General features: G+C 39.0%; 1 protein-coding gene across 1 annotated transcript in view; it reads right to left on the bottom strand.

Annotated features, from left to right (window-relative positions):
• The window catches only part of furinb (furin (paired basic amino acid cleaving enzyme) b), a 148,396-nt gene that overhangs the window by 64,693 nt on the left and 56,624 nt on the right, over positions 1-27,079 (bottom strand). Inside the window, exon 3 of the mRNA XM_007228136.4 lies at positions 2,580-2,678. Coding sequence (XP_007228198.3) covers positions 2,580-2,678 — 99 coding nt within the window. The remainder of the gene's footprint in view (positions 1-2,579; positions 2,679-27,079) is intronic.

The raw sequence follows: 27,079 nt of genomic DNA, 5'->3' as shown, positions 1-27,079 counted from the left end.
CTGCTGACTTCAGAAGAGTATGTGTGCACTTTGTGTGTGTGTGTGTGTGCTTCAGGCTGAGCTGCAAATGCTAGTCCTTAAACTGAACCTTTCCAAACAATGCTGTTAGCCTTATTGAAGTAAAGGCTAGAACACATGGGTCCATCATCTTTCTCTATTTTTTGTCTGCATTGACTCTTTTCCCCACGGCCTTTAAAACTTTGATTGTGTGCAGTGAACATATCTGCTGTGTGATAACTGGATGATGGGGAATGTGAAGAGAGCATTAGGTGGGTGGATGAAGATTATCTGTGTGTGATAGGGGTTTAAAAATACACTGAGATGCTTCAATCTGAAAGCGGTGATCCAATTTCATCAATTTATGTTGCAATACTTTACAACGGAAAGAAAAGGCTGGATGATTACTGTCAATGTATACATCCACCAATGTCTAAATATTTGCATATGTGTGTAGAATCTATGAGCAACTAAACATGACCAGGAGTGCGATGTCGCTAATACAGTGATAACTTGGTAGCAGACACAAGACAAAGGTAAGTGATCCTTGTAGTCATAGAGTTATTTGCAATAACAAACGACCAGCAGTGTCCAACTGCTTTTAAACAATAGCGTTAACAAAACAAAAGAAAAAATAAAAGCATAGCGTCTTCATCATTCTCTAAAACACAGTAATTTTATTACAAAGAAAAACTGTGAAGGCGTTCGGGTTACTTAGTGAAATTATACAAGTATGCTCAAAATGATGTTATTTTCAGACACAACACAAGCAGGGCCATGCTCAACTATCTGATTGGTCTGTATGAAACAATGTAATTTTTTCCAAAACAATAAATTCCGGTAACAGTAGAACTAAGGCAGGACAATAATTCAAAATCAATACATTGCAATCTAAAATGTCACTGACTGATGCTCATTACAGGATGCATTGCATTAATTGCCAAATTATTTTTTTTCAGCAGTAAGATATCTGTTGTGGGCATTTGTGGCTTTTATACAGTTCATATTAATATTGGAATTACATTCCTGTCACATAAAAAAATTACCCATATCATCCAGTCACAAGAACAAACCTCAATGCAAGTTTTTACCAAAATATCACAATCAAATCAATTCAAATGAATAAAAATCAAACCGAATCCTTGTTGGATTTAACATTCTGTGATACGCTAAATCTATTCCTAAAGAGCCATAATCAAACGACAATTGCAATTCTGTGACCAAAACCAAAACTGATTTGGTTGATTAGGACTCTTGAGAAAAATAAATCACTGTAATATTTGAGATTCTATGATGCACCGAATCTGTTCCTAAGAAGTCATAATCAAACGTAATCAAAACAAATCATTGTGTTATTTGATATTCTATGGGCGTTTTTACACCTGTAGTTGGTTTCTCTGGTCCGGACCAGTTGATGGGTTTATGTCCCTCTGTTTGGTTTAGATTCCACCAATAAACCACGCGAGCAGGCTGTGACCTCTGATTGGTCAGAGCTGTCTGGCATGGGAGTAAATATAAATATACAAAAAAGTAAATATAACAAGAAGATTCTGTGTTCCAGCGTGAATATCTGTGTTTTCAACACAAAACTGAACACTGAAACGAGTCCTTTTTAACCGGACCAAACTGTTCTGGTGTGAAAACGGCCTATGATGCACTAACTCTCTTCCTAAAAAGTCATAATCAAACCAAATAATTGTGAGATTTGAGATTCTATGATGCACTGAATCTATTCCTGCAGAGTCATAATCAAACTGATTCATTGCGAGATTTGATATTTTAGGATGCACTGAGTCTAGTCCTAAACAGTCATAATCAACCCAAATCATTTCAACAGAAAAATTGTGAAACAGAATCATTGTAAGAGTGTCTGTGAAAATATGCTTTCCTAAAAAGTCGTGATCAAACCGAATCACTGTGAACTGCAATTCCATGATCCATTACCTCTATTCTAAAAAATCCTAATCAAACTGAAGTGCAGTGACATTTAACATTCCATGATGCACCAAATCCTTTCCTAAACACATGTAAATGAGTTAAATGATTGATTTGTTGGGAGTTCCAAGATTAACCTGCTATAATGCCTAGGGCCTCTGTGTGCAGCGAGAGTCATCGGGGTGTGAGGAACGGATTATGGGGGAATGCAAAAGAAGGTGAAAGGAGCTTCAGGCGTGTGACTGAAGGCTAAAGCGTGTGTGGTGATTACCAACCAGCGGAGGAGCCTCCAGAGTAGAGGCTGATAAGGGCATCTTCTCTGAGAGATCTATAGGAGCGCAGGGCTGGCCAGTCCGAACTGCAGCCTTTCCCTGCCTGCAGGAGCAGATAGCTTATCACTGAAGCCAGGGTCAGGCTTTTTAGCATACATCTCACACACACACACACTCACCGCTCTCAGTCCTGTAGGCCTTTGGAAACTCCCCTGCTATTAATTCTGAATATGTGCTGTCCCCCCTGTCTGCCCCTGGCTGCAGCTCTTACAACCCTGCTCTTCTCATCTCTGCTTCCTTTGAGTGGTCTCTGCTCTTTGAGTGTGTGTGCATTTGTGTGTGTGCGCGCATGCGAGTGTGCATGGATGTGTGTACCTGTGGCTCGCTCTGCAAACGGACGTGAACTCCACGATGGCCGGACAGAGACCTCTTCACCACACTCCTGTGTTGGAAGTGATAATAGTCCCCAAACACCTGCAAACAAAAACAAACACACACACACATACAAACACACATTAGTTGTCCAGAAGAGGGCTGTTTACACCTGCTGAGAAAAGGTCAGATGGTCCATCAGACCTGAGGGGAGAAACACTCATTAACTTTAACACCTGTGCTCTGGAGCCGGCCCATTTCTCATCTTCTCACACTCACATGGACACACTCACACGGGCACTGAAGCATCAACACCAGGACAGTGTATTGGCAAGAACCTAGTAACACAGAGTGGAAGAATGGCGATACACTACAATTTGATTTTGATTTTGATTTTTTACTACTTAATAGCGCATTCCTTTGCTGTTACGGACCTGGTCTAAACATGATGCAAATGGGCATGTGGCCTCTAGTTCACTAATGCTCGAGTTGAGTTTGCATGCTGCAACCACCTTCTTTAAAGGATTTTTTATATATGCTTCAATCTGGCGACTGTAATGGCCACCTCAGAATCTTCCAGGACTTCTTCTGAAATTAAGCAGTGGTGGAGTTTGCTTGGAAACATTGTCTTGTTGGAAGGTTCAATCACCCTCAAGCTTCAGCATTCACGCTAAAATTCTGGCCTGATATTTTGTCTAGGATTTTCTAAAACTTGATTGAACCCGTCTTGCTCTGCACACACTGCAGGTTTCCAGTGTTAGGGAAAGAAAATCAGCTACATCCTGTTGATGAAAAAGATACGAGAAGTTCAAGAACAACCTCCCCCCCCCCCTCCCCTCTACAGAAACAATTTTGAGATATTAAATTTAGTGTGTCTTAGTGTGCAAACTGAAACCTCTTTTTGCAACCTTTTTTCTTCTAATTTTATGCAAGGAAGGCCATTTACACAAACCCTGTTCGAGTGAACTACAATCTTCTATAGCTTAAATTGCCCCTAACACTTGGGCGGCAGAGAAACAGTCAGCCTCAGACACATGTAAAGCCATCCACTGCCTCTTTTTTAACTGCCACTGATGCATCATCACATCTCCAGCATACTCAGTGAATAGGACAGAATCCCAAACTTTGATACAATAGATGTCTACATCACATTAGGACTGTGCGGAAAAAAAGAGCCATCAATCCACCTCTGAGACAATTGAGGCCAATTGTGCTCTCTCGGACTCGGGCTACTGATAGAAAGCAGCATAATCCAGGATTTAAAGCACAGATCCTCTGAGCACAGTGACGGGGCCTTACTATGCTGGACCACCCCGCTGTCAGTAAATCTTGCTGCAGATCTTTTGCAGTCATTTGGGGGTTTCTGATAGCTTCTTCTTTCTGCCACATCCAGTTAGTGTAGCCAGTGTCCCTTTAACTTTGAAAACTGTGCTTCCGACTGTATCTCTAGTAATACTGAGTGACACTGAATTATCTTTCTTTTTTGCATTGTTTTCCTCGTTTTTAACAAAACAAAACTGTAAATTCAGGTTAATTCGAACACACTAATAAAGCCCTTAAATGCCACCTGATTTGCAGATGTTATCTTATGAGGAGTAGTAGTATTTATATATACAAATTGTTTTTGTTCGATTATAAACAGCTGTACGCTTAAAAAATAGCTTTTTTATAGCTAATAATCCTACTTTGTAATTGGGTTTTATTTGAATAGATTTTTATTTTTTTCTCAAAAGCAAACACACACACACGCACATCATTATCATCTACCGCTGAAACAGTGGGCATAAAAATGTAATAGGAGGCATCTGCTTGGATACCCTGTGGTTTAGCCGAGATGCACATATGGAGACACGTACACATATGCAGACCCCCTCCTCCCCCCACATGCCATAAACAGTCTCTGAGGGGTGTGAGACACATACAGTGCTTCTATGGCAAAAGCTGCAGCTTTACTGCAGTCGCAAGCAATGAAGCAGCTAATTCACTTTACATTTAATGTGCGCACTGATGCTGTACACATGTGCTCTGTGAACACACACATACACAAACTCAAACACACTGTTTGCGAGAATCAACATCCCTTGAGACTCAGGAGCTGCAGGAATGAGCGAGGAATTCCTAATGATGCAGAAAAGCAAATGAAAGGGAATAGAGAGAGAGATAATGATGATGAAACGGGAGAAAGAAGGAATACAAAGAGAATGATGAAACAAGAGCCAGAAGAGTGAGACAGAGGGAAAGAGAAAGAAAATTAGATAGAAGCAAAGATGTAAGAAAGCCTGAGAGAGAGCACAATAGAGCATGTGTGTGAGACAATGATAAGGAGAAAGATCATGCGCAAGAGAGAGAGCGATAAAAGGAGAAAAAGAGAGAGAGAGAGAAAGTGACTATGAGTTTGTGAACTGAGCCAAAAGGATGAAATGGGATGATAAAAGCTAAGTAAACCTCTCATTTAGTTTGGTTCCTCCTCACCTTCAGACGACCCTGCATGCGGCTGCATGAGGAAGAGCTTGGCTCTGACAGACAGCTGAGAGGATGACGGATGTGTGTGTGCACTGCTGCTTGCAACTGTGTGTGTGTGTATGTGTGTGTGTGTGTTGTAAACTGCATGCGCAGCACTGCGAGGAGTTGGGGGCTCTCCTGGGTTTTCTCTGTTGTACTGACTGTAGTGCAGTAACACAGCTGCTGGTGCGCTCTTGCTCAGTGCAGTGTGGTGTTATATTAGCCTCAGTCACTGAGAGCTGAGAGAGTGTGTGTCTATTTGAGCATGGAGGACATGATCACTGATACAGACTAGGGGAGCATGATATGGACAAAAATGGGCACGATCCAATACTTTTTTGTAACAAAATAAAATGGATCGTATCTAAAAGTTTAAGCTTCTCCAATATTTAATGCACTCATTTTTCCAGGAAAAAAATCCTATTTGGGATTAGCTTTACTTGGGGAGAAGTAGTAATGCATTTTTATTACAGGACGTCATTAAAATATATGGCCGATTTGCACAAGATTTACACATTGCAGTCACGTCCAAAAACATGTAGTGATAAGCCTACATTTATAACAAAACTACAGGCATTCACATGCACCTCCATACTAAAGGAAAGCTATGAAAACCTATATGAAAACCACCTGATACAATGTGTTTATTCTGTAAACTGCTACTCTGATAATGATAACATTTTAATTTAATCGCAGAGCTCTAATACAGACTCATTTCCAGAAGAAATGTCTCACTTAAACACACACACACAGCTTTGATCTACAGAGACCTCAGATCGTATATGGCTATAACCTGTATCTAAAAAGAGAGACAGGGAAAATGTGTGTGCACTTGTGTGCCCATGTACATCTGTGTCTACATGAGCTAGATTAGGTCTACTGAGAGGTGTCTTCTTGTGTTTGCTTGGGTTTGCGTGTGTGTGTGTGTGTGTGTATGTACTGAGAGAGAACCTTACTTCTGTCATTACTCATCCTGTCTCTGCTCTCAGCAGCCGTGTCTTTAGCACAAGGACACTGACCTTTTCATCTGCCCTTATGTTTCCAACACACACACACACACACACACACACAGACACACAGAGAGAGAGAGAGAGAATACATCCAATAGCTTGTCTATTTTGTTGTACAGAAACATTGCCCGTGGAATAGGCAATATCTGGAGAAAGAACAAACCTATTTGCACCAAGTCTAATGCTAGATTAAATGGCCCCAGACAAACATTGAGCTGTAAAGTCGAATTGTTGTAAAGTCGAAACTGTTAAATGAGGGTGCTCAGTCCAAAACTTCAAAAATCAAAAATGTGATGAGTTTGGGAGCTGAGGATGAGGTAGGCCTCCACCTTCAACCCAGTGCACACATATACACACTATTGACACACAATGGTAAAATAGTTGCATAAACCACAAACGGTGGATAGCAATCGCTGCAACATCTGGGGTACTGAGGGTTAAGGACCTTTCTCAAGGGCCTAACTGTGATGACGAAATACTGAACTTAAAAAATGATTTCAAGAATACACTACTGCAACAAAATGAATAATACATTTTCTTATTGCATACGATATGATATGGCACACCCTTAACTGAGATTTTAAAACAATACAAGAAATTAATCAGATTTGTAACAGAAGTCAATGATCCAGAATGTCATGGTACTAATAATATGCTCTACATATCTCCATATATCCAGGATTAAAGTAAAATTAATGATACTGGACAGATATAATCTGTCTCTAGTAGATATATAATGGGAAATGAGAACAGTGTAAAATTTTCTTTTGCTAAAAAACATTTAAAAAATTAGTAGTACCCTGATGTGATAATTAGGGGTGGGTGATATGGAACAATATTTCAGGGTATAATATCGTTCACAATATAGAAAAATGTTGGCAATATTATCGCGTACGATACGATATGGCACACCCCTATAACACATTGCTCTAACCACTGAGCAGCCTCTGCCCCATTCTGGCCTCATAATGTATGAAATCCTCAGGGCAATGCTCCCAAACCTGGTTCAAATCTTCTATGGAGAGTAGAGACAGTTACTCAAACAAAAGCAGGATACAATTATTATTATTTAATACCCTAATGAATGAGCAGATGTCCTAACATTTGAGTATCAGTGTTGTTAACTGAGATGACCCACTAAACCTTAATGGACAGCCTAGCTCAGATAACAGGGGATTCAACACAACACATGCATGTGGCACCTCTTCTTCCTCACAGATGAACACACACATTAGAATAACACACCCCCATCTGAGTATCTCAACCCGTGTGAGGCTTAAGAAGTTACACCATTTTTTTTTTTTTGCCTTGCTGGACCTGATAGTTTTATGCTGAAGACCTAAGCTCTGTTGTTGGCTTGCCAGACTAGTGCAAATTGCAATTACCCACCAAGCCTCAGAGGACAGAATAGCTGAGTGGATAAAGCTTATTTTTGATGGCAAAGTCCCAGCATCAGTTTGCAAAAAACCTGCAGGGATCAATTAACTGTCTGTGGTAAAAGTGCAGACGAGGGAAATGTAAGTATTTAATAAAGAATTATGCTAATGCTAGCTGAGGGTTTCCTATGGCTGTTTAGCACAAGCTAGTGCAAACAACTGATATAATAGATTTTGGTTTAGTTTAATTTTAATTTATTTTAATTTGGTAAAAGGTATTGCTGTTAGTTTTTTGCAGAATGTTAGAGTGGTTAGTTTGATAACTAAATATCTGTCCAGCTGTGGTGCTGGTTTTAGAAATAGCTTTTGAAGCAAATGTATAACAGTAGTTCTCTAAACTAATGCCACTGCTTTATACTCTCCTTTTAACAGCTTTAATTGTCAGTCAAGTTTGTAAGGATATCATGCACAATTCCACTGTTAGTTTATTGATAAATGCAATATACTAAAATACCACAGTTTGACTGCTTGCTAGATTCATGTTAAATTAGCATTTACAGTGACAGCAAAAGTTGTGAGGTATTATCCTGTGAGTGACCAGCATGCCCATGATGGGGTGACACAAATGATCTCAGTTGGAGCGAGGCCTGTAGTGGTGCCAGATGGATGAATATCCTAAGCCATGCAGGCATTTAACATTTCTCCATCAAAGGGTGTCACAGATGCCCACCCACAGTAGACAGCACTTTAGCTAACTAAGTTAAGTAAAGCTAAGCTAAGTAAACCAAACTGTAATAAAAAAAGACTTTCTTTTAACATAAAATGAGCAGTGGATTTTAATCTACACAGATTTCTCTTCTAAAAACGGTTTATTTATCTGAATAAAGCATTTCCGTTTATTAACAGTAAGCATAGATTCCTGAGTTTCTCCAGCACTAAGGCTGGAGCATTAGCGGCTAAACCTGAGTGTTCCGGTAAGCCAGGGCGATATTAGCTTGCGGTTTATCACATGTAGCTAGTTTTAACATGGTAAATGCAGGCTACAGTCCAATATACTCACCTCTAAACAAAGAAAGAGCTGGCACGTTTAGCGGATAATGCTAATGCTGCTCCAGCAGTGGCATCCGGGTTATGCAGCAGGCTACAGGCCGATCGATAATATTCACCTCTGAACGGATGAGGAGCTATTATAAGGTGCACTGATGATTTTTGGAAAATTAAAGGATTATGTATTGTTATTACAGGGAAAATCACACTCTTGTGATAAATGTCTTTAAAGAAGTTTTTAGATTTTAGGCTTTTTTGAAGTTCTGAATTCTTTCTAAAAAAGAGGCACTTAATGAAAATCACAGTGATAAAAAGGAACATTTCAGTCTTGATAATGCAGCCAGTTACTCTTATCAAGAGGCGAGCCTCTTTATCTTTCTTCCTCTATCTCTCTTTCTGACTGTCTCTGCTATTCCTCATCATCTCTTTCTCACATTCCATCTCTCTCCCTGTCTCTTCCTATCTGTGTCTGCCCATCTTTTTTCTCTGTGTCTCAGATGAGTGCACTCTTTCGTGTCTTGAGACCCATTATAAATTACCCCTAAACCTCTGCTGCTTGCTCTCCAGGGTCTCACTCCACAACAGTCAGCCTCAACCTTTCCTTCTGATCCTGGACCACGGTCTGGAACCAAGAGCACATCCTCCTCTCTTCAGGTCGTCTTTTTGCCATCAGACAGACCTTTAGGCCTCATTGTCAATTCCATGAAGCTGTTAGTGAGAACAGCGTGAGGTAGCCAGAGTGCAGCAGCATGCATCAGAACGTTAGGGGAATAGAGCTGAGCCAAGACTGTTTATTTGATTTTCAGTTTTATCTGCCTCAGCATGAGTGGAAAGAGTCCGAAGACGTCCCATAGCAGCACGCTCAGAGCACTGAATCAGACAGGGTCAGTGGTGTTTAGCTCACTGAGACAGGTCAGGCATACGGATTTAAAAAGGGGCAATTTTACAATGTAGAACTGACAGCAATTTTATATACAGTACCAATCAAAAGTTTGGAGACAGCTCTTCTCATTCAATAAGTTTTCTTTCCTTTTATTATTATTTGTTATTAACTTTGATATACAGGAACACATGAGAAATTATTTTGTAACCAAAAAAATATATTAGTTTTATACTTTAGATTCTTCCAAGAAGCCACATTTAGCTTTAAGGGCAGATCTGCACACTCTTGGTATTTTCTAAATGTCTTTTTGAGGTAGAGTTACCTGGAATAGTTTTCTCAGCATCTTGAAGGAGTTCCTGGAGGTGCTGAACAATAGTTGCTGCTTTTCCTTCTCACTGTGAAGCTCCAGCTCATCCCAAATCTCCTCAAATCACCATCTTAGTTGGGTTTAGGTCAGGGGATTGTGGAGGACAAACACTTTTCTTTTGTTTATTACGTAATTCCATACATGTCCTTTAATTATTTTAATGTATTTATTATTAATATACAATTAATCTATATTAAAAGAGATATTTTGAATCTTCTGGATTCTGCTCTCTGTCAACTTGATGATCAGAACTGTGCCAACAAACAGACAACTAAGTTATTATAATAAGAGAAACAAGACGAAAAAAACAAACCATTAGGCAAACCTTAGTCTTACCACAATTAAACATTATTATGTTATTTATGTTATTAAAAACAGACGTAGAACTAGTGAAATTAGTATATATAAAGGGACTGGTAGCCATGGACGACTTTCCTTATATGAGGCCAAAATAATTCTTGTTGTAATGAAGAAAACCTGGAGAATGGAGGATATGCCAATGGCTGCTCACTGTGTAAGAAATACAGAGACTACACTGGAAGATGTAAACCTCTAGTAATTCACCACTAAAACAGAATTGCCAAAATGAACCCGCAGCGGTCTGGATTAAGGTCATGTGACCTTTAAAGTCATGGCAAGACCAAAGTGTGTAGGAAAAAGTGTGCCGAACCTCAAAAGCAAACCACCTTATCTGTAAAACATGGGACTGAGTGGCTGACACTGACACTGCCTCACTCATCTTCAAGTGACAATGCAACATGTAGGAAAAATGAATTCTGAGATGTAGGGATGGACAACAATTTGATATTGTTTATCACAAAAGAAAATGTTGAAAAAAAATGTATTACCGTTACTGAAATCACTCAGAACCCAGTAACTACATGCTGGTGTTCTGACAATAATAATAATAATAATAATAATAATAATAATCCACTGAAACCAGCATTGGGTCAATGCCAGAATTGGGCTGACAGCTGCATCCCGGTGTTCTGAGGCTAATAACTAAGGACTTGAGCAAATTATAGCTATAATCCACATATCAAACCACAGGACCTACCCAGGACCTGCACTTAGACATCAATTTGTTATTAAAACAGCTATTAATTCGGGCCATCAGGCCAGCTTGAATACTTATAAATATATACAAAGAACAATAAAGAACATGGCAGGTTTATTTACATTGTATTTTGACTATTTTATTTGGTTTTGACTTCATTAAGTAAACTATTAATCAAAATCTGGTCAAATATTTAAATTATCTTCTTATTTTTAGATGTTTTAAACAGAGCTGGCATATGTTATTATTACAGAGCAACACATTTACTCTTTAAGACACATTCTAGTACCCTATTATCATCTGAATAACCTCTGGCATGTGCGACTGTCTCTTTTAAATTAAAATTGGTCTAGGGTTTTAAGAGATTACTGACTGACTGTTACTGACTGATGTTCATTCAAGGGTGCTGCCATCAGTTCATGGCTTTTAAATCGAGCAAAAACAGCAGAAGACTCTAAATTCCATAGCCTGCCAGTGTCAGTGTGATAATCTACACAACAGGCAGTAGTTTCTATAAATGTTCATATAGATATTATATTGTATTGACCAAAATTAAGAAATATATTTTAGTATAAATTGTCCACCTCATCCAGTACTACTGAGCTGCATAGAAAACATTTCGTTAACTCAACTTCGGAAAAATGCTAATAAACACAATGGATAGAGCTTACATCCTACAGAAAGACAATCCCACACACACTGGAAAATAACATAGGACTGTCTGCACTTTTTATCACTTCAGTGTGAATGGACTGCTGTAGGCTGAATATGTAAATCAAGTTGAAGCTGCATTATCAACTATGACATGAAGTCAAAACTGGCTGTTTTTGCAGCTTAGTTTGTGTGCCTATTACACAGAAAAGAAACAATCTAGTCTCATTTAAATAAGGCAAGGGACTGGCTTTAAACTCTGTCACAACACAAGTCTAAATATTGTGCAGGACTGACAGATCTGGTCAGCACCAGGTGCTGTTTAGAAAGAACAAGGCACAGCAAGTTGAGTGACAGCTTTGGCTAGCCTCTGTGATTTTTTTCTGTCAGTGAAAGAAAAACATATTTCAAACACCCACCTCGGACACGGCTCCAGACCCACTGCATTGACAGGTTCAGACCATGGACATCAAGGCTAGTGAAATCTAAGTGCATGTTTACACTTAATTAATGTGTTGTTTTATATCCGATTTTTCTTTCATGCCTAAAACACACAACAACTCATAACCAATATAATTATAACCAATGTATACAGTTTAGAGTAATGGGGGGATTCTACAATGTGGTGGAACACGGTGCTTCTCATATTCTCGTAACTGTAAGAAAATGTAACAAACTATGTAAACTGCAAAGGAACTCACTCTGTAATGAACTATAGTTCCCTTAACATAACTCAAAGCATCTTTGGAAGCACTGTAAAGAAAACCTTCCCATAATGAAGAAAAATGAAAGCCCAGTGAAAGTTGACACTAAATTTACATCACCCTACTGTGGCCAATCACCAGCTTCCATCTGTCTTTAAAATACCTCTTATCACACCTGCTTTCCTGCAGTGTACTGTAATACGGTCTTAAGAGCAATGGCTAGAGCAAAGTGTGGAGTTGAAAGGGAGCTGGCCAAGATTGAAAAAAATAACTGTAAAACATGGTGGTGGAAGTATTACAGCTGGGGCCTGTATGGCTGCCACATGTACTGACCAGAGACTGTAAAAAAAGAAGGACGTCGTGTCGCCGTTCCCATTCATTCAGTGAAAATGAAGCCAAAATCTTCCGCCATGTTGGTGATCCTGAAAGCCGAGTCTGCACAGTAGAGACCAGAGGAGGGAGAAAGACTGTGGAGAGACAGCCTACTCATTTAAATTAACCCGCCCCTGAGGGCTGCCACGTGGTCACAGACTGCAGAGCGGAGCTGACTGTCTGTTATTGGTCCCGCCCATAACCAGCCCTTTTACAATAAACACACCTTTTTTTTTTAATAGAGCTGAATAATGTTTTCAAAAACGAATTCTGTGGGGATATAAAATTTGACAATATAAGCAGAGGTTACACTAGCTGTTGCATTTAAATAAAGGAGGTAGAATTACAGGATATTAGAAAAAAAAAATGCGATTGAATGTTGTCTGTTTTGCCATTGAAACCTATGGGGATGGGTGGGGTTACACAGCTTTCTGCAACCGAATAGCAGGGGGCGCCCGACCTGTGGTGGCTTCACTTTTGAGAGAAGATGCTCTCCAGCTATATACAGTCTATGGTACTGACTCACTCATCTTCTGTGATTATATAACTGCTGATGACTAACAAAATGCATTCTGGGGTATACAGAAACAGAAAATCTAATTAGCTCAGGTTCAGGAAAATTACCTTCATAACTAATTTAACAGACTTAAAGCTATCTTAAGCAAGATAGAATACTAAGTACATAAAAACTTAAGAACTGCTAGTTGCAAATTATTTAATTGTGTGCAAAGCAGCACAGACTACACTCTGCAAAAGCTAAACAAAGGTGGCAAAAGAGCTAGTGTAGAGTCCATATATTAAGACCATGACTATGGTGTGGTCTTTCCTGTTTCTGTTCTCTAAATATTATGCCCCCAGATCGCCAAGCGCCCAAATGAGAAACCAATCAGAAGATTGCTGTGTGTCATTAAGCCCTTACACTGAATGGTACTGTGGCCCCAGGCACCAAACCACTGGATTGTTTACCCTTAGGGCTGGGAATCGAAATTCGATAGCAAAAAGGCACCAACTAAAATGTCTTGGTACTACAGAGTGCCGAAAGATTAAAAAAAAAAAAAGTTAAATAAATCAATTTTGTGAGAATAATTATCACTTTTTGTATTTTTGGTTGCAATTTTGAAAAAAGTACCGTTTGGGTACTGGTACCAAATTCTTACCGGTATCAAAAACTTTAAAATGATACCCAGTTACCCTTAGTTACCCTCAATGTTCAGTGGAAAAGAGACCCCAAAAATAAAGGAATTCCTCAACTATTAACTTAAAAAATGAGTTCTCCAAAGAACCTGTTACTTTGAGGATTCTTAAAAACACATCTGAGAGGGAACTAAAAATTGATTCTTCTGTTGCAAGACTGTAAAGAAACCTTTTTGTCCCTTTTAATTTTAAGTGTGTACGCTTAGCCTTCTGCTAACCTTGATATACGTGCAGTGGGCCACCTGTACTTGTATCCGGAGGCCTCTAAACTGTTCTGACCCTAATTAATCAGGCGCACGGCTGGTAATGGAGGCCTCTGGAGGCTGGGGCACATCCACACACTGTACATCACACTGCATGTCCTTGCACTGCAGATGAGTCACCCAGGAAACTGCTTTTTAATGATCTATCTTTTATCTTCGCTCTCCTTCGCCATCTCCCTGTCTCTTATTCTCATTCTCTCACTCCTCCCAGCAGTCTTGTACTCGGAGCTTGTATGTTAATAAGTAAGAGTGTGAGAGCCTTCCTGTGAATGTGTATGAGAATGTGTGTGTGTGTTGCATAATGTGCTGGTCCCTGTATAGAGTGAGATACAGTTATATGACATCTGGCACAACATATAGACAGAAAAAGGACAGAGAATGGGAATGATGATGAAGGAGAGAGAGAGAGAGAGAGAGAAAGCGAGGGAGAGAGAGAGAGAGAGAGAGAAAGCGAGGGAGAGAGAGAGAGAGAGAGAGAGAGAGAGAGAGAGAGAGAGAGGAAAACGGATAACTTTCAGCAACTCAGAAATCAAAACACAACAACATTAGTGCTTCTGGCCTACTGTCTGAATGTATAATTCATCAAGTCATTTGCCAGCAGATCTAACAGGCACCACTGCTCCTTCCCAACTGCTGAGTCGAGCTGGAGGGAGATAAGCAGAAGAAATCGGCCTCCTCGCAGGCAATTCCCCTTTATCAGCCTCTCGTAAGAAGGAGAAGCTACAGAACCTGCACATTTCTCTGTCTGCTATTTAGATGCGACGGCATCGCAATCTAACATTTCATCTCATAAAAAGCTTTCTGACAACACTGCACTTTCTGGCAGGAGGAAATGGATCTCGAAAATAGGGAGTATAAGCTGTAAACTTTGTGTGTTTGTGCGCGTGTGTGCTTTTGACACTGCTTTTATAGGAAAACTTCGGAAAAACAGGTCTAATCTACTATTTCAAAACCAACAAAATGTCCTGAAGCAGGGCTCCACCATAAATCATATTTTTTCCGTTATCACAAAATGACTTTTACTATAGACACACTGTTAAAGGCTGTGAAGACTGAGCGCCATACATAGCCTGGTTGTAAATGTAATGTTTGAAGCACAAACAAACATGTTTTCCAGCAGCACCTTACTTAGATATTCCAACAAATGGCCAATTACAAATCTCATAGGCGCACTTCCCTATTCTAAACTTATGTTCTACACTGAACGACAGGCATGAAAAATGCTTTAAGGATTTCAGGATTATTCTCACTCACACTGTGTAAATGTGTCAAGCGGTAATGGCTCTTAATCCACCCCGCCCTCTGTGACGACCTCACAGTGGTTGGTCTTCCTCGCCCCAGTAACTAACCGACACCTGTGGTGCATTTTCTTCTCAGGCAAGACTATAAAGACTTCAAGGTTCCACAAGCACCATTGCTTTGTTATTGTATGTAGGTTTCTATTAGTGGTGTCTGATGACATACATGTTAGTCTTAATTCCTTACAGCTGACAGTATTATGGTTCATTTATTATAACTTCTGTGTTCTTTACATTAGTATGGGAATACATCAATTAGAGGGCAGTTCAAAGCTAAATGTTTCTGATATTAACAAACAAGGTGATGTTGGAGGAAGTCCTAATAATGTAGAAGAAATATAAAAAGGCTTCAGTAAAGATTGCTGTGTAAACTTCACATTAAACTAGTCAGTAAGTTGTGCCATCAATATGTTGGTACAGGAGCTGGGATTTTTCAGGGTTACCTGAGAAAACTGTATTACTGCACAAATGAATAATCAAAAGCTCATGTTCGTTGTAAAGGTGTTCAGGAAGATTAAGCAGTCTTTAGAATGCTGGTGCACTGTTCTAATGTGCAGCAACACCTGAACAATTCACATTCACAGAACAGGCATCTTCAGAAAATTCAGAATCAGAAGTTTTAAAGGAACATCTGTGTAGTATGGAAACAGGTCTTTTGGAGAGGGGAAAAAATTAGAACAGATGCCTTTGGACAGATGGCTTCCACAGCAGAACAACCATCTTAAATGCACCTTAACATCCACAACGGACAACCTCAGGCAGCACAAACTAAAGTTTTTTCAATACTAGTAAATAGCAAATGTGCTATTATGGTATACCTAATAAAGATATACTGCTGTAACCCTAGTGACCTCACAGCCTGACATTTAATAAAACCAAGTGCCTGTGTGCGCTGCCACATCTTGATTCATCCTTAGCAAATAAACAAATCACCAGATCAAAACGACTTCCAGTTGATTCAGCAAAGAGAAGAAAGGCACTAAAAGCGACTAGCACTGTCAGTACAGGAGTCAGTACAAAAGTCACATTCAAACACAAACTCTAAGGTGTGCATTTCTTACATGCGCAAGTGTTTAGACAGGCAGTTCAAGCCCCACATGCATTAAAATTACATGACATTCAGAAAGCACTAAAGCTGTCAAAAAACTACTCTATTAAAACTGAACAATGTGCCAAAAATGAAAAACTTTTGGGGACAAAAAGGTTCTTTAAATGAATGGATTAGAAAACATTTAATGTAATTGTGTCTGGTAGGGCTATATTTGTGACATCAATTATAAATGTTTTAAGAAAAACACAAGTGCTCTAAACTCTCTAATACTTCAAATGAATAAAGCAAACTTGCAGTGAAAAATATTGGATGTCAAATTCTTTGAAACTTATAAATACTTATAAACACCAATAAATAAATAATTTCTGGTATTTGATTATTTAGGATTTAGGATTATTTATCCTCTTCAGCAAAACAGATGCTGTGAAGTATTGTAGAGAATTGTCTTGTGATATATTGAGTATAGCAGAATCCAGTATTGTGATACCACACTTATTTTGGTATTGTATTATACTGTATTGTGAGAAGCCCTGTGATTTCTAACCGTAATAACCATATTGTAAAAAATAATAAGATACGATAACAGCAACTCAAACTGCATTACCACATACCAGACTGTGCTCATTTAACATAAGGCTGGAGGTAGAGTGAGGTAGAGGTCCACAGTGACTGTACACACCAAACTACATGTTAACCTGGAAAAAATGCCTAGCCTAGCCAAATGCTGAAAAACCTTTTACTAATTTAGGATATCAATTTATCTTAATCAGTATATCTAATATTTTGTCCATATTGTACACCCCTAGCGTTTGGTGCGAAGAATAATTTAAAAGTTAAAGAACCTCCACATCAAAGGAGTAAAGGTTCTAGTTAAAACCCTTAAATTGATATAGATTCTTTCGTACACCATGTGAAAGTTCAATAAACCTTTAAGGGCTCTTCACATTTGCACATCTCTTTTTCATACACTGCAGTACTTGAAGAACCTTTTGTGACATCTTTATTTTTCTGTGTGAGTCTAGGTCTGTGTGTGTGTGTGTGTTTTCTTGCAGTTATTTACTGCACACTTCAACACCTTGAAAATGATGAACCTGAGTGCTTTATTATGATTCTCAAAGCCTCCATTAGCAGTGTACCGGACAAGTCGAACAGGCTCAATATGTATTGATGTCTGATGGTGCTGCGTGATTTCACAGCCGCGTTTCTGGCCTTATGTAACGACATCAATCAAAAACATGCTGAGCTTGTCCTGCTAGTGAATGGCAACTAATGACAAATAAAAGCACAGACGACACCAAGCGAACACATGCTGTGCTACACAGCTCAATTAGAAAAAGAAACAAAGAAAGCTGGGGATCTATTTTCCGTGACACTTGTCCCCGGAATTAGAGAGCACAACAATACACCACCGGAGCGTCTCTAACCTTGAAACGGCAAAATCAATAAATCCCAAAAGATATCAGGACGACACACTAACACAGCAGTATTAAACACTGTGAGTCATTTAGTCCATAATCCTCCTCGCTCACAAAGCCCCACCATTTTAAGCCTGGAAAAATAAACTGCTATACTGTTACTTACTCTGTTGCATTTTAACTTAATTATATAACAGTATTAAAGATAGTGAGGGGCAAGACCTTAATGAGAAGATAAAGACAAAACAGAATGATGAAAGAGAGTAGAAAAGAAAGTAGAAACACAAAGGTTGAAGAAAAGATAAAAAAGACAAAAGGAGAAGAAGAAAAATAAAAAGAAGAGGAAGAAAGACCCCTGAATTACACAAAGTATCACATTAGCTATAGAGGGCATTGATACTGATGCACATTTGCACCCCTAGATGATAAGTAAATGAAGCATAAGATGCTACTTATTATTATGCCTTCCTACTTCCATGAGTTAAGGAAGAGCTAATATTGATACTCGGTAATGAAAACCTGGCATTGGTACTGTTACTGAAAGGGATAAAGTGGCATTGGTGCACCACTAATAAGTCAACAAAGAAGGTTGAGGAGGAGAAGGAAAAGAAAATGAAGAAGGAGAAGATGGAGTAGGAAGAGAAAGGCAGAAAAAGAAAGAGGACAAGAAAGAAGGGCAACACAAGGAAGTTTAAGAAGAAGAAAGAGGAGGAGAAGAAGGAGGACAGGATCTTTAATACTAAATGATAACACCAACATCTTGACTGAACCAATGCTTTTACTGCTGAATGCAATCAAATTCTCATCGCAATGCTAATAAAACTAGTAGAAAGCCTTCTCTGGACAGTGGAAACAGAATATATTATTTTTATTACTCTTGATATCTGAAGAAACAATGAGTAAGCAAATGTCCAAATAGTTTTATCCCTATTGCACTTCAGCTTCGTTTAGTACATTATGGGATTGACAGCTTGTTGCTCAGCTTGACTTTTGTAAATTGAGCTGTAAGATGCATACTTAAGTGGTTCTGCCGTAGTATACGCAACAATAAAGTACCTACACTGTACTTACGGGTAGCTTCAACAAAGAAGCATAAATTGACCTTTAGCCTGCGTGTAATTTTTTCACAGCAGAAGAATTCAAAGCTAAAAAGATCTGCTGAACTGTACTGAGCACACATTTACAATTACTGCGTATCCTGTCAATTAACTCGAAGCCAGTCCTCAGGCAATTCTGCCAACACTGAGCTTCATGGTCAGTCAGAAATGCACGCTGCACAAACTGCACTGTGATTAGACCTGGAGCGAATGTACAGTATGTAGGCGCCGCTCTCTCTCTCTCTCCGTACGGCCGCACGTGGAAAGACAAAGAGCTTTGCTCACACCGCAAACCCAGCAGACCAGACCGCAGGTGCATCTCTAAGGATGACTCTCAGATTAATCAGTGCATATGATTCTTAGGATCGAACGTGGCATGGAAATCAGGCCCAAACGTGACTGATGATTCCGCGTGACTCACTTCTCTTATTACTTCTCCTGGTGAAAGGAGCTGGGCTCGGAATCTTAGCATCTGCTCACTTGATTTGATTCCCTTCGCCGGCTGGAGCGGCGCAAGAGCGATCCATGCAGCTGCTTGGTGTCATAAAGAGCTATAGCTCGTTCGTGAGGCTGCAGAGGCCCGCAGGGGCCAGACAGAGTTATTGGAGGAAGCCTTTGGCACAACTGAGCCTAGAGGAAATGAGATGATTCAAAAAGGCAAATGTATTCAAGTCTGAGTTTTAAATCAGAAGCGAGAGAATTCAGCCCCGCTGGCAAAAAAACCCAATGCAGTCACACAGCCTGAGCTAGTGAAAAGTTGACTGAGTGTTAAGGCCAAATTTGATTTCTGTGAGGGCAAATATTCGAACATGTGCAGCTGCCATGCACAGGCAACTCAGCAACAGCATGATCACAGTTTATGTGAATTCATGCACTAGGGGGCAGAGTTCCAATTATAAAGAAGAAAATTAATTACAAAGAAAAACGTTTCTACATTTTTATTTTCTCTTTTCGAGATTTAATACCATAACGCTGAAACTTTAACCTATCCTCAGACAGCTGTTGCCCTTAGTTCTGATTTAGGAACAGTATTCTTCGGATTTCATCACGCTCTCGATATCCCAGTAGACGCTCAGCTTTTGGAGGTGAGCAAGTCACGACCTTGGCAAGTCTCTGTGAAGTATACTGAACAATAAACGAAGGATTTGGAAGATTTTCTTCATTTCAACAAAGATGAGTTTATGTTAAGGTTGTATATTGGTATTGACTGGTCTCAGTATTGAGCTGACCTCGGCAGAAAATGCAGGATGTGTTATTGAAGAGAGAAAAAATGAATTCTCTCACTGCGATTCAATATTGTTTAGAGCAGAGGTTACGATTCAAAATATTGGGACATATACTGCAACACTAAGGAAGACGATGTATTGCATTTCTTTTTATCAAACTTTAGTAAGACTGATAACATAAAACCACACCATCACATCAATAAAATCTAAGTAAAAAAAAGAAAGATTTTATGCAGTCACAACAGTGGGATTTGAAAACAACACTGGTAGTTAGGGACTGACATGACACAAAGCACTGCCTCCCACCACTTCTATATGTAAAATAAAAAACAATATTGTTTAATTGTTTTGGGAATCGATACAGCATAGCAAAAGACACCAAAAAAGCTGCTTTGTGACAACTCCATTTGTAAAAAGCGCTATACAAATACATTTGATTTGGTTTGATTTAAAATGTATGCATATCCTATTGCAGTTAAAAAAAAGTAAATAAGCATTTGTGTCATGTGGTAAATTCTGATACATATCTGTTACATTACAGTGTTACAGTCATAACAACCACTTCAGAATGTATTTGAATTTTACATTAAAACATTTTCTGAGGGGAGGGATAGTGTCAAAAGAATATAGAAAGTTAAAATCTAGAAATTACGAACAAACTAAAGAAGTGTTCATATAATTTGTTCTTTTAACAGCTTAAACACACTCCCTTTGAGAAGTCCAGCTTTTGTCGACTGGAACTTCTTGATCGTTAATGTGATGCTGATGAAGATGAAACTAGAAAATAAACCCCACAGTATTGGGGGAAATCGGATTTGGTTTACTTTAGTTTCATTGAGGGCTTCAGTTAAAAGTAACAAATTTGAAATGTTATATTGATACATGAAATATTAGAGATATCAATATATTTTGAATCATGCCATCTCAGGTGTATGTGCACCTTCAAAGAAGTTGCACAAAAGCATCTTTGAGAAAGATGGTGAGACGGAGAGAAAGAGAGAAGGAGGCAGAGAGAGAGAGGGAGACAGAGGGGAAAAAGGGAGAGAAAGAGGTAGAGACAGAGATTAAAAGAGAGAGAGAGACGGTTGAAATAAGGCAGAAATATGAGCTGGATGCCTATTAAAGCTGGTCTAATCTACTATGCTTAAATAACAAGGTTGACTCCATTTGATCCATGACATAGGCACGTAGCGGGCACTGTAAGAGCACTCTTAAAAAGAAAAGGTGTCAAAAAGGTTCCTTGGAGTGATGCCATAAAACAACCACTCAAAGAATTCTGAGACTCCGAGGCCACGCTGCAGGCTGCCTATTGGCTTCTATTATAATTGTGTTTTGTATCGACAGGACTCTTTTTTACAAAGCAGAAGGAAAAGTCCAAGGTCAACAACTATGTGCTACTGTTGCAGCACATTGACTGAAGCATTCAAATGGCATAATCTCTTGGTCCTGGAATACCAATCTGCACATTTAGTCATTCCCTGCTCTACCACACCCACTTTAACTTGTTACAAGCTTGTTAATTAGCTGCTGATTAGTGACATCCGGTGAATTTTGATCAGGGAAACTATAAAACAGGCAGAAGACCATGGGTACTCTAGGGACAGTGCTGCAAACCAGAGTTCTACAGCATTAGAGGACGATTTAGGCTTATTTTGCTGATTCATTGTTTACAGTAAGTTCTATTTACCCTCTAAAACTTATTTTTTAGCATTCCACTCACGCCCCTGTAGTAGTGGTGCATTAACAGACACAACCTGCAGCGGTGAGGAGCACGGTCACAAGGTAATAAAGCAGTTGGAATGTCGGCAGTGTGTAATTGTTACAACAGAAAATCAAACTATCCCATATCTGCCATTCCAGCATTTTACTGTGTAGAGGTGAGCCTGTGAAATGTGAGCATGGGGCTTGTAAGCTGCATGACGGATATCTCTCTTACAATAACGCCAACACCTTCTGAGTTTAAACATGGCTTAAAAAGCTGTTAAATAAGAGCCCACTGTTATAACAATATGCAATCAGGAGCTGAACTGCAAATGCCTCCCTGCTCCCTATGTAGATCATTAGATCATAATATAACAGCTTCTATGCTAAAATGCAAAATATGTCTAAAGGATAGCCAGCTGTATTCAGCCAGGAGATACATGACTTTATATTTAACATTGCATTATGCATTATGTGTGTAAGCCACTGTTCTGTAACATATGCAGAGCAGTATATGGTAAGTAGAAAGCCATTAACGTTCCAGCCACAGTGTATACACTACGATCTTTCAGAATTCTTATTTCAAAAAACTGAATTCATCTGAATTTATTTACAGTAGTTTTTTCCACACTATAAGGTGCACTGTATTAAAAGGTGCACTATCAAAAAGCTTCTATTTTCTGGTCTATTATCATACATAAGACACACTGGATTATAAGCAGTGCTAGCCACAGGCTACAGGTCGATAATACTCGGTGAAAAGCTAGCGCTTAGCGCGGTTAACGGCTTATGCGAATACAGCTCCAGTCTCGAGTCTCGGTGCTGGAGAACTAAACTGAAAATAGTTTGTACTTTTTAGAAGAATAAATGTGGATCAAAATCTAAAAATTGGTCCAGTGTTGTGATAGATATACAGTATTTACAGCATCTGTTATTGACTAATGTTTATTACAGGGAGCGGTCTTTGACAATTAATTTATTCAATTTCTCTTTAGCTAAGATTTAATTTAATTGTATAATTTAAAATGGTGTATTTGGTGATGAATGTTATTAAAAGAGCATGTAACTAATTAGGTTTTTTACCTAATTACCTAAAAGCACAATTTTTTATCTGTTTTAAATTTAAATTTATATCAGGGTGTGTAGTCTTTCTGTAAGTTATAAATGTGTCAGATTTTACCATCATCCCAGAATTCTCACATCAGTGCATCCCTATTTGCAGTAATGTAAGCAATCTATTATAATTCTATCTAGTTATCAGGGTTTATAGACAACACAAAATGAACATTGACACCAGTCTTTACATGTAAAACTATAATTTATCAACAATACTGTTTTTGAAAATTGATACAGTATTACAAAAGGAAATACTGCGATACAGAGATATTTTCTTACACTCCAATTGAAGAGATTTAAGGACTTTTTTTAGCATGTTTTAAAAATTGTCAAATTGTCAACCAGAGAAATTGAAAATGTGCACAGACACATGCTACTGAAAAGAAGGTGACCAATGCATAAAAAAACAAAAAAGTTTCAGAATGAAGCCTAAATAACACCTTTAATAACAGATTCACAATAAGCACTTTTTATGTACAGATAAGAATCAGTATGTTTGGGTGTATAAAATCAATCTGTATGTCTCTTCCTCTCTCTCTCTCTCTCTCTCTCTCTCTGTCTCCCTCTCCTTGACACACATGCAAAGAAGGGAGAAACAGTGGGAAATAAACTATTCAAACTAAGTTCAAGAGGCCCCCATCTGTGTGTATCTTCAGCCTTAACTCTCTCAGTGGGCTCCAGAATATGTTAACCAAATTAGTAAACAGTGCAGATTTCCCCTGCTCCACTGGTGCACAGAAGATTAATCCTTTGACGGTGTGGGTGTGCGTGTTTTTTCCCTCTCTAAAAATTCTCTCAGTTTTGCTTTCTCCTGTCTCTCACAAACGCACAGCGGGAGTTGAGATCAGTGATGCTGTTAGTGACCCACATGCACGCACATACACACACACATACGCACGCACGCACGCACACACACACACAAATCTCTAACGCACATTCTTTCTCTCTGAATACACAGTCGTCTACATATATTAATTCTCAATGCTTGTGACAGAGCATTGCATGTGCCAAAAAAGTCCATATACCATTGCCAAATGCACACTCTCAAACACATTCATTGCTATCAAAAAACCCCACACCGCCAGAACATCCTCACCCTCACATCTCGGCTGTGAACGTGGCCGGCTTTATTTAGAAACAAGAAATTTTGTTGTTAAGAGATTAATTAACCAGATTAATATGCACAATGCACATAAAAGCTTTTCAGAGAGCCAAACCTCAACTAGACTCGCGGACAGTGACTGCGCATTTCAGTTTCTCATCACACACAGCAATCACAGGCCAGAGATCAGAACATTTCTCATGAATATAAAAAGATGATACAGATTTATTTGTTGTTTGGCCTCCAGGCTTTTCATTGAGATAGTTTCATTTTTCATAAAGACTAAAGCACAGAACTGAAGAGAGAGTGAGCAGCACTTAGAGCAAGACAGAGAGAGAATGTGGCAGAGAGAGGGTCAAAAAACTGTGAGAGAGAGAGAGTAGCAAAGATAAAGAGAGAGAGAGCGGAAGATAGAGAGAGGAAGATAGAGCAAGAGTGTGTGACAGTGGCAAAGAGAGAGAAAACGTTGCATAAAGAAAGAGGCAGAGAAACAAAAGAAAGTGTTGGAAAAGAGAGAGAAATAGAAAGAGTGCGTAAGAGAGAGAAGCAGAAAGTAAGAGTGGCAGATACAGCACATAAGAGAGAGAGAGAAAGAGAGAGAGAGAGAGAGAGAAATGGTGAATTTAGAGAGAAAGGTAATGCCAGAAACGAGAGACAGACAGATAGAGGGAATGTTAGAAATGAGAAAGAGGGAGATCGTGCGAGGAGTGGAAAAAAAAGAGAGAGTAGCACAGAGAGAGAGAGAGAGAGAGAGAGAGAGAGAGAGAGAGTGTGTAACAGTGGCAAAGAGAGAAAACACTGCACAGAGACAGAGGCAGAGAAAGACAAAAGAAAGTGTTGGATTTTTGAGAGAAAGAGAGAGTGAGTGAGAGAGAATTAGAAAGTAAAAGAAAGAGTAGCAGAGACAGCAAGTAAGAGATAGGGCAAAGAGAGAGAGAGAGAGAGAGAGAGAGAGAGAGAGAGAGAGAGAGAGAAAAATGGTGAGGGAGAGAGAAAGGGAATGTCAGAAATAAGAGACAGACAGATAACGGCATTGTTAGAAATGAGAGAGCAAGAGATTGTGTAGAAAGTGAAGAAAGAGAGAGAGAGAGAGAGAGAGCAAGAGCGAGACGGAGAGCGAGACAGAATGGCAGGGAAAGAGGGAGAAAATGAAGGTAATGAAAGTGGAGAGATGCAGAGCTGGAGAGATGCGAGATGCTGGGCTGGGCAGACACTATGACTCTGGTATGAGCGTCTTTGGAGCCTCCAGCTAAATGTCACTGACACTGGACTTTCAAAATGAAATGTGAAGCTTTTGAAAAATTGCCAAAAGTAAGCTGGTGGCAACACAGGCTGTCAGTGTGCACTCTCAGCAGCACTCTTCCCCATGGGCACATTTTCCTATGCATTAATATTGTTCAGCTGTGTGAATACAATTTAACACAAGTGGGAGAAGTGCTGTACATATAGCCTACCTGCAGCAGCGGACATGCCTGAATTACTGTAGAGATAGAGATGCATCCAATTTTTGGACCAATACAATAACGAGCAATAAAATTTTGTATTTTGTATAATATATGTATCAATAACTAATTATGAGTACAAGCAGTACCAAATATAGTCATGTGATGTGATGCACACCTCTCACCTGTTTCTGAATGTTCCAGTTCCAGAACTGTCTGATGCATTTGTGCTCCCAGATGTAAATGGGCCGTCACTGAGGTGGCACAGACATTTCAGAGTGATTAGGTGGGCACTGCTCACCCTACTCTGCTTCTCTAAACTGCAAACAATAATAAAATGTTTTTAAAATGTATAAAAGTCTAGGTATGATTTGGCTAAAAGCAAACAGCATTCTGCTTGTATATTGCTAAACCTGATCACTGTAGCCTACATCTAAAATCTCTTTACATAACTGGAAAAACTGCTTATTTTGCAACAAGTAACATTTTTGGATGGAAACTGAACTCTTGTTTCAACAAAGCTGGATTTTGTGTTTTTAACTTTTCTCCATATTCTGCTTTCTGGACTACCAATGGAGCATTTGAATTAGAAGCTTGGAAATGAGGTGCAAATTTCAGTCTGTATCTATCTTCATCCACTAGATCAGAGTATGACAGTTTAATCTCCATCATTCCTTTTTACAAAAATCTAAATAGCAAATATTGTGAATAAGAAACTGTCCTGCAACCTGTCAAATGTCTACATATAAAGTATGTAGTTTGGATGTGAACAGGTTAGGAGTGAAAATGTTGGGACTTATTGGGTGGCAGTTTTTTTTTTTTTTTATCACATTTTGTTTTTGTGATTTTCAGTTCAGTAACAGCTCTTAATATAGAAAATTCATTATCATTATGTATTGACAGCATCCTGTAAAGCCTACACACAGTTCCACAGATACAGATCCATGAATGCCATATGGCTGTCAGAACCATTATTCACATTCCATTTAACAGTCCACATCACTGCACATGGCATTAAATACCAAGAATATGAGTCATACAAAGTATACTTTAAAAAGTAAGTGCATTTTGGGCTGTAGAAACAACTTATGGTATTCATTGTAGCGATATAAAGTGAAGACTTTTAACATGGCTAATTATTTCGTGCTGTACTCCCCTCTGCCCTGAGGGAGGAAAGGGCACTCAAAATCACAACCAAAATGATTAGATCTGTGACCCCAATAACAGGAACCTTTCTGATCAATGGATTTTTAAGGATATACCATTAACTTGATTAAGCTGATTGGTTGGTTAGTAGAAACACGTTTGTCTGTTGATTAGATTAAACCAATGACTGTATAAAACATGCACAGTGCAACATCCCTTAAAAGTGAACCACCACAGGTCTAGCACCTCTGCTGGAAACAAGTGCTTGCATTACATGCAGTAGCTGAGTTCCATTGAATCTCATCAGTTAACTGGCTAGTTATATAATACTATCAATGATAATGTGGTGTCTTGTAGCTGGTTGCATTAACAGATACTTTAACATAGTGATTTCTGTAAGTATAATGTTTAACAAGTTTAACATGACCAATGTGCTTTATTTAGTTGTTAATCATCTCCGCAGCCAACAGAGCTGAGCTCTAA

The sequence above is a fragment of the Astyanax mexicanus genome, chromosome 2 (genome assembly GCF_023375975.1).
Source record: "Astyanax mexicanus isolate ESR-SI-001 chromosome 2, AstMex3_surface, whole genome shotgun sequence".
NCBI classification, from domain to species: Eukaryota; Metazoa; Chordata; class Actinopteri; order Characiformes; family Acestrorhamphidae; genus Astyanax; species Astyanax mexicanus.
This window is presented reverse-complemented; position numbering and strand designations above follow the sequence as displayed.